Source organism: Orbicella franksi, chromosome 5, assembly GCF_964199315.1.
Source record: "Orbicella franksi chromosome 5, jaOrbFran1.1, whole genome shotgun sequence".
Lineage (NCBI taxonomy): Eukaryota > Metazoa > Cnidaria > Anthozoa > Scleractinia > Merulinidae > Orbicella > Orbicella franksi.
Window position 1 is genome coordinate 24,298,991 of NC_138149.1, and position 8,954 is coordinate 24,307,944.

Here is an 8,954-nt window from a genome sequence, read left to right on the forward strand (position 1 = left end):
ACATGCCGGCAACTGATTTACTAGCACCTTCGTTTGTGATTTGCACGCAATTAACGACACGGCCGAATCGTAGAAATTCTTAATTCTTTACTGTCATTTTCGTTACAACTCAGTTTGTCTGTTTATGGAGAAATTAAAATTGTCAGTGAATGAAATTGGCACACCGGGACTGTTTAATTGAGATAGTCAAGGGACCTGAAACTGGTTTCCTTGAGGTCGCGAAAGACAACCGCAGTGAACAAACGATCAGTTGCATGTGCCCTGGAATCAACCGATCTATTTTGACTAAACCGCACAATTCTGTTACGAGGCGGGTGAACCTTTCGTTTGAACAGCTAATCAGTGCAAACACGACGAGCCTAAAAAAACTGTTAATCGCCGATTTATTCAGTATTTAGGCCTTCCTCGCAGACACAAGTCGTGTCTGCGAGGAAGGCTTAGTGCTCGCTCAGTTCTCGACAACAGAGGACGGACGGAGTTCTTGCAGTACTGCGTGACTTGTAACTTTCAAAGAAGCTCAGTTGTAATTATACAATGCGCTTTATTATCAACTTGCCACTTATTGGGCTTTGCACCTCTCGGTAGGAGAGATGGACGAAACGCTATTTTAATCACTTCAATCGAGTGCAAGTTGTTCCATGGTCTCCACTCGGCATCATGTCCGTCTGCACGCGAGCATCGCTACAGAAATGCGGTCTGTGGGTGACTGGATTTGGTATGGATGCGATCGTGATTTTTCTTAATCTCGATCGGTATCACAAACGTCTTTTAACAAGTCTTTTTGGTTCCGAGAGATCTTTTTACGCACCGGAACTTGTGCATGAGTTAAATACATGCAGAAAGTTATTGATAACTCAATATAAGTCATGATCGTACAACGATTGTATTTATTTGAATCAGAGGCAACCCCATCGTTTGTTCCCGTATACTCATTACATTCGCCAGTTTAGTTTCCAAAATACGCAATTCAGTCCTAACGTATACACGGTATTGCGTAAATAGTATGCAATTTATTTTGAAAACGAACTTAATGTTCTTGCATTTCGTAATAATAATAAGTAGTTATTCTAAGGGGAAAATCAACGTGGCATGACCGTCTTGTGACAACATAATGTAGTTATATAAAATTTCAGTCTTCAGCATTGTAACCTGTCTGAAAATTTCAGAAATGGAGGTCTGAAAGAAAAGACTACTTCACAATGCAACTTTAATGGCTCGGAAAATATACAGTATGATACCTGGATATATTTAACAGAATTATTAAATAATTTTTGTGTGTTCGGTTTATCAATATATGCTCTCCGAGCCTTTTGATAATTTTTGGCAATGCTCGCACCGTTTCATCTCATTTCTGGATATGAATGCTGTTATGGTGTAAAGAAAACATTAATTATTGTTGCTTGTCACTATGAAGAGTTCCATATTTACTTTCGTGGGCAAAAGTTAACTTTTTTCCCACTCAAGTTCGAGTGTGTTTTGTTTCCCTATTTATGATGCCTCTCAGTTCATAAGAGCTGTGCGGAGCCCAGCGCGGTCCGCGATTTTTCTGACTTATTTGGAGGTGCTTTTTGCAATATGCTGAGATGTTCATTTTAGTTTCCCGATAAATATTCCGAATCTCTCGATTCTCGCTTATTTAGTTAGCTTACGAGAGAAAAATGTTCTGTTCTCCCGAAAGAGCTTTCATTTGAGTTTTAACCTCGAGTCCAAGAACAGAGGTAGTCGCCAGCAAAAAAGCTCGAAGCACGAGATGAAATAAATACAATAAACGTTACCGTTTCTCCACCGCCGCCTTAACAGAGATATCGGTTGCATGTACAAACCTGCTTGTTAAAAGACAATCCACATTGCTTTTTCTAAAAGTTTCACTAAATTGACCAGCGTTTTAATGGAGATCACGGTTCTTTGAACAAACCCGCTTTACAAAGAGACAGAATCTATATCGCTTATAGATTGGCCACAGATTTTGAAATGCCGGTTAGCCGAAAAGCGTGATAATGTTCAACAAGAAACCCGCTATACAATGTTGAAACCATGCGATTTTCAAGGTCTAGTAAAATGATTTCATTTTTGCCTTTTGTTGGTTTGTCAGACCTATTTTAGTCCAATTTATAAACGAACTTTGTCTTAGTGGACTAGGGATAGATGGAGACTTTATTTTTTGAATGAACTCAAATTAAAAAGGTTGTCGACAGAAATGGCACTTTTTTTTATAACTGACCAACAACTTAGCTTATGCGACTCCGAAATACGTATCAGCGGGAAAATGTTTCAAGATAAACGGTGGTCTTGTTTTTAGGTAATCCACGACGCCGAAAGTCGTTAAAAATGAGTCGGTAAAACAGTATTAAAACTGATAAATACAAACCACTGGTAGCGTTAATGTGCAGTTACACCAGGTGATTTTGCTTCCACCTGTGTCGCTAATTTATTGCGCCGTTCTGTGACAATTTACACGAGACGTTGCCTAGTGTAGTGTAAGACCCCCCCGCACCTTCCCCCCGGAAATGAACACGTCTCGCAACATTTTCTTCGCATCACGCGAAGCAAGAAGTATAACTTGATTGTACTTCGTGCAACGCTTCCAGTAACAAAAATGTTGCGAGACATGTGTATTTAGGGGTGTGTAGGGTCTGGTTCATACTAGCGACATAACGACGTAACGACATAAACGACATGGCATGACGACAGAATGGCTTTTGTCGGTAATGTGAACCAGTCCATAAAGAAAAGTTCGGTTTTTCGTTATGTCGTTATGTTCATGCTGTTATGTTGCTATTATGTCGTTATGTCAGGTTGTTCACACAGCAAACATAAGGACATAACGTCCTTGTGCCGTTATTCGGTTTATGTCGCTACCATGAACTAGACTTGTGTCGCACTTCAAGAAAAGTTGCAAGAAAACTTGCCTACTGTAACAGCGCCTTAAGTCGAGGTACTTTTAAGGCGACCAGTTAAGTTCTCAGTCTTGGCTTCATATGTATCTGCACGTACATTTCGTTAGAGTTTATTACTTCTAAGTCGCCGTCTTAGAAGCGAGTTTTCAGTTTCCAAAGCGTTATTTTTTCGCTTTCCCTTTCTCCAGCTTGCGTCAAGAAAACAAGATGTCTCTACGAACGATGCATCTTCAAGACCTCAATGCTCACATCATGTGTGTTCTATGTGGCGGATACTTGGTGGACGCTACCACAATAGTCGAGTGTCTACATTCGTGTAAGTGTTTCAATACCTACTGGTTTATTTAGCTTTCTACTGCTTTGTTTACGAGAAACTATATTATACATGCCTTAAGCGGTTGAAGATATATAATCAGCGGGTTGTTTTTTTTTGTTTTGTTTGTTTTTCAAAGTTAGGTAACGATACGTTTCTTTATCTTCAGTTTGTCGTAGCTGTATTGTGAAGTATCTTCAAACATCGTATCACTGTCCTGTTTGTGACGTTGAAGTACACAAGACTAAACCTCTGCTGCATATTAGGTGAGGGGATTCTAATGTCAACTGCTTTGCAATTTATGCTTATCAAACTTATCTTTTAAAAGTTTTCTACTTCACGGCTTTCGCGCGAATTTCTTCCGTTTCCACAGTTTAATCAAAGATTAATTTCTCCTGACAGTTTTCATACATTTACAAGAAGACAGTTGATTAGATCAATGAATATAATCAACTAGAGAATAATGTCTTGATGTACTAAGAAATTCTTACAACTGAAATGAAAAGAAACATTTTGCATTCAGTATGGGGAATTGATATTTCGAGTTAAAGGCTTCCAACGTTGACTTGCCTGAAGTGGAGCCATCTGTTTACAAAAAGAACTAAATGTATGTCTCTGAAGAGAATTGATAATTGGCGACTTACATCACGTCAAAGATCGAGAGCAGTTGTTTTAGCAGGGAAGTTTACAGATAACCTAACTAAAGAGAACTTCTGAAAGTCAATCGTTAACTATACATTACGATAATCCCGTGGGTATGTTAATTTTTTAGACCAGACAGAACTTTACAAGACATCGTCTACAAGATCGTACCTGGTATTTATCACGGTAAGCACAAAAATTATTATTTTTAAATGATTCGTTTCCGTTGTATCTGATACCCAAAAAGCTTCCTTGGCCTTTGTTATTCAAACATATCATTTCCTCCTTTGGTGGTTCACGGTAAAAAAAGTCAACCTTATTTGTCGACGGCTTTTTACAGTTGTTTGTTTTTCTACGATTATTTCTAGCATATTAAAAGACTCCGTCTGTGATGTTAAACAGTGCTTTAACTTTCGTCGATCAACGTGTGAAGCCATTGAGATTCACCAGTAATTACCTTATTTGCTACTTGCTGAGATTTTCTATCCATTTCACCCCTAGATTTTAATAATCTCTTTTAGCAGTTTACAGTACGTAACAATTACGTCCCCAGGCTTGTTGCTTGACTCCTAACCCTATCGTTTGCACAATTTTTATTCAATAAAGGAACCTTCTTTTAATTCACGATGTTGTTCGTTTACAGAAGAAGTAAATCGACGCAAGGAATTTGAAGCGAATCAAAAGGGCAAGGATGAGCCAGGTTTGAAACTTTCTGTTCATACTTCCAGTTCCTGGTCTCTGTTGTTAGACAGCCCGAGCAACATTTTCGTTTTCTGTTAAATCTTCGAGGAAACATCGGTGGAACCGAAGAATTCCCGATTGTTATTCGGCTTTTCACGGGCTCTCGCGAGCATGCCGAAGATAATAACTGTGTCGTCATAACGTTAGGTCATGTCACCTAGCAACTTATTTAACCTATGTTATTTAAAAAAATAAAATAAGATGAAAATAAAATAAAATTAGATTAAAAACAGACAAACACACAAAAAACTATTTAACAAAAATTGTGGGCTCTGGGCCTAATTAGGCAAATGCTAAGGATAATAGCCAGATCGATGAATGTTGTTTTCCTTGTTTGTACAGCCTCTGAAGAGACAGCGAGTGATTCTGCTGCCTCAAAAGAGAAGGAGAAGGAGAAAGAAGACCTTCCGTTTGACGATCCAGTTTGCATCACTCTCGAATATTTCAGGTGTGAAACACTGCAGTAAAGAGCTTCACTTATTAGAGAATATGTAATCGAACATCTCTTAAATTTACAGGTGGCCCTTGCATAAAATTAGAGGACGAATAAAACGTCGGCGGCTTCTGTTTCGTGGCTGCCATTTTGAATTTTAAATGCACTGTCAGCTGGTGCAAGGCCTTGAACCGAAAACTCTCCGGAAATCGCCCGGAGATCCATTCCCGGTCCACGACCTCGCATCAGATGAACTGGTGAAACCGGATCCGCCAAAATCAGGATTGCGTGGACAACATTATTTCCCATTCGTCCTCTAATTGAATGCGAGGGTCCCCCTGTAATTTCTTAAGTGGAAGTCGCGTTGGGACTACGTTTCAGCGAATGTCTGCCTATATTGTGGATTGAAAGAGTGAAGCACACTGAACGTTGGGAGAAGTTAAAAGTAATATACTTACAGTAGTTAGAGGAGATGCCCCTAACGGAAGATGCCTTAGCTTCGTATCAGAAGTTAGAAGGTAAAGGTAGTACGGTAAAGTCTGCATACGAGCCAAGTGGCCCATCAGGCCGAAGCTAACATATCCCGGTTTCTGTAGCATGAAGCGACTAGGAGTATTTCTACTATACTTCCCCCTGGATGGGATGCTAGTCCATCGCAGGGTTACCCCCAGCATTAAATTCACTAGTACTCATTTTATGCACCTGGGTGGAGAGAGGTACTGGAAGAGTGAGGTGTCTTGCCCAAGAACACAACACAATGTCCCTGGCAAGGGCTTGAATCCTGACCGCACGATCCAGAGGTGAGCGCACTAACCATGAGGCCACCGCCATCGAAAATTAGATACATGATGTTTATGTCTTTGTGTCAGGGTTGGGTTAGGAGTAACCTGCTAGTAGTCGGTCATTCCTGAAATCTCCACGTGATTGGGAAAGTCAGGAGTTGGGTCGGTCTTGGAGAGGGTTGCCCATAAATGGATAGTTGTAAAATTCTCCCTGGCTAATGCATTTTATTTCCTTTGATGCAGGAAAACAAGGAACCGTATGGAGAAGGAGGTGAGAAATACTTTTTTCTTTATACGAAAGGTGGAAGTTTTTGTGTTAAGAAATAAAGATACCACGGCCATGTATAGCACCAAGGGTATTCAAGTACATGCAAGGTCTATTTTTTGCAAGGTATGATTTAGAATTTGACGTGATTCGTTCCCAGATCTTCCCGACTCGTTTTCTACGCTGTTCGTCGGAAGTGACTGTGAAGGTGTTGAAAAAATTCTTAATCATGAAGTTTGCCATTCCGGAAACTCACAATGTAAGTATTTTCAAACGGCCTTATCTTGGTGAAGTTATAAGATAGTATAGATAAATTAGGGCTTGTTGTTTTTCGTTCGCTCGCAGATGTTCTTAATTTGTCACGTTACACTTTGTATTTGTGTAAATACATGTATTACGTGACATCCCACATCAAGCTAGCGGAGGGTGCTTCTAAGTCATAAAATTGTATTAATTCGGTGTCGGTAAAATTCGGAAAAATGTCATTTCAATAGGGTTACAAAAGAATAATCTACTTATGTTGTATTTTTTTACAGACTGAAATAATCCGCTCAGATGAAATTTTGGATGGTCACCTGACTATGAAGGAAGTGTGCAGGATTTACGGACTTTATTCCAAGGTAAATAACACGAGAGGGGTAAGCACAGGAAGTGCAATGGCTAGGAATGATGCGATAAAAGTCACTCTCAGCAGCTGTGCGGGTGCAGACGTTGTTCGCCACACAAGGTGGAGCTGAGGGCTTAGTAGTGGGTGTTGAAAGTCAAGATACAGCTGAGGTTCTTCTAAGCGACCACCTCGGAAATTTGCCGAAAACGTTGTCGTAACTAGAGGTGGTCGCTTACGCGAATGAACTCTCGAAAGCGACCACACGCTGAAACAAAGTAAGCTGGTCGCTTACAAGAGCTTTTAGTGTTAGGCTTTCTACCGCAGGATCAGGGTAATAAAAAAAGCCCTTTCCTCTTATTCAAATTGAAGGCTGGTTTTCGTTACTGCATAATCAAAAGCAAAATTCGCAGACGAAGTAAGATGTTAATAATCAGCGCCTTTTGTCAGGAAATGTTCCTATTAAAAGGGGCTTCTTAACAGTACGTCATAATTTTGTAATAACTGGGCCCATACTTCGTGAGCAGAAACAACAAAGGCAGGCAATTTTCATAACCTGAATTTTCTTTTGTTTGACAGCCATTCGTAGATCTGCAATACGTTTTTCTCGAGAAAAACGATACGGTACCGTCAGTGGAGAAACCCAAGATTCTGGAGGTAAAACGAAAGCGAATCAAGAAACGGAAAGGAAACAAAAACCTTCTGAAGAAATGCCTTGGCCTGGACAACACACCACGTAAATTTAAAAATAAAGGAGGGAAGAAAAAGAATTTGTCTTCTTCGCAATCGAGCGAAAACGCCAAGAAACCAGAGATGGATCCCAGTCCACCTCGGCCTTTTGAGAATGTAGAGAAAGAGAATCTAGTGCTCAGTGCCATTCCGTTGTGCGCGAATGTCAAGAAAGAGGATCTGGTATCTAGTCAAGAATCACGTGATAAAATCGAAAACTTGAGTGATAATCACGCTATGGAGCCCAGTCTTCCGGCTAAACCTTATCAGAACGGTGAGAAAGCTTCTAGCGGAAGTTTACTAGAGACACATTTGGACAATCAGGATGGCGGAAGAGTCAGTGAAAACGAGGCACCCGTTATCGGGAAAAGTAATGATAAGAAATTTACTCAATTTGATTTAGCAGAAGCTTTTGTAAATGGGACTGACAGTTCATCGACTGCAACACCTATCGCGATCCCAGACCCTGCGCGGTTGTGGCCAACGGTGGACGCAGCATCTGGAAATGAGATGGCTGTCACGTCAGCTGTGAACGACTTAAGCCATGCGCAGTCGGAAGTGAGTTATGATGCGAGGGAAATGGACACGAGTGTTTCTAATTATACTAATGACCTATGTATGAATCATATTTCTACGGATCTGGAATCTTCTCCGATTCTTCACGGATTGGGATTGTTGTTAGAGAGCTTATAACACGAACTCTGAAAATCGCCAACCGTGGAGGAAAAACAAAAACAAAATAAAATGAGGTTATGTTTTTATACCAAGTACTTCACTTTTGAAAGAAACATATATTGAATTCTTGTGGTCCTGAAAGATACTTCTTTTCTCTTTTTGTTTGTTTGTTTTTCTTTCCTTTTCTTGTTTCTTCATTCGATTTTGTATCCTCTTTGAAGAACCCCATTGAAATCATTTTGAGATTATTTATCTAACAGCATCCGACATGAGCTTTGAAGCACTCTGACTGATCAACCTTACTGTGTCAGACTCTTCACAGCTACAGTTACTCAGATGATCGTTAAAGGCACAAGTTAAAGAAATGCTATACCAATATCCACCACTTTCACCAACACTGAGGTGAATAATTGTTTTAGTATATACCACCCAAGCTGAATAATCAGCGGACCAAAACATTACTCTCGGTACCCAAAGCGACACGCGAAGCCATTTTGTTTCTCTTCGGTTGCTCGGAGGTGAATAATACTTTGCTAATCACCTCCGAGTGAGCGCGCGGAAAGCACTAAAAAGTCTCAGAGCACGCGCGAGGCGAAATGTTTTGTAAACAGCAATAAGTTAGTGTTGTTAATTGGTATTCTTTTACAACTTTGAATAGATTTTAATGAACGTGTATTCACGCAGAAGTCCTGTTTTTTTTTTTTTAGAAAAAGTCACACCTTTGACAAACAAAATAAAAACCTAGCGCGCGCGCTCTACGAAGACTAGAAATCGGTTTCTTTAGACGCCAACAAAAAAAAAAGTCGAAGGCCATAGCGGTTGCAAAGAGTTACCACCCCGATTGTTTCTTGCAATCGAAAGCAACCTAAAATC

The 8,954-nt window shown here is 40.1% G+C and overlaps 2 protein-coding genes across 5 annotated transcripts in view; one reads left to right on the forward strand and one right to left on the reverse strand.

The window, feature by feature from the left end:
• Positions 1-8,163, forward strand: part of LOC145487075 (uncharacterized) — a 29,498-nt gene extending 21,335 nt beyond the window's left edge. For all 4 annotated transcript variants that reach the window (XM_081465788.1, XM_081465789.1, XM_081465791.1 and 1 more), the window contains exons 2-10: positions 3,086-3,213; positions 3,380-3,476; positions 3,983-4,038; positions 4,496-4,552; positions 4,936-5,041; positions 6,052-6,079; positions 6,234-6,332; positions 6,610-6,693; positions 7,257-8,163. In XM_081465788.1, the coding sequence (XP_081321914.1) occupies positions 3,105-3,213; positions 3,380-3,476; positions 3,983-4,038; positions 4,496-4,552; positions 4,936-5,041; positions 6,052-6,079; positions 6,234-6,332; positions 6,610-6,693; positions 7,257-8,099 (1,479 nt within the window). In that variant the 5' untranslated portion in view covers positions 3,086-3,104 and the 3' untranslated portion in view covers positions 8,100-8,163. The remainder of the gene's footprint in view (positions 1-3,085; positions 3,214-3,379; positions 3,477-3,982; positions 4,039-4,495; positions 4,553-4,935; positions 5,042-6,051; positions 6,080-6,233; positions 6,333-6,609; positions 6,694-7,256) is intronic.
• Positions 1-8,954, reverse strand: part of LOC145487105 (QRFP-like peptide receptor) — a 166,450-nt gene that overhangs the window by 72,895 nt on the left and 84,601 nt on the right. The gene's annotated exons all lie outside the window — the stretch shown is intronic.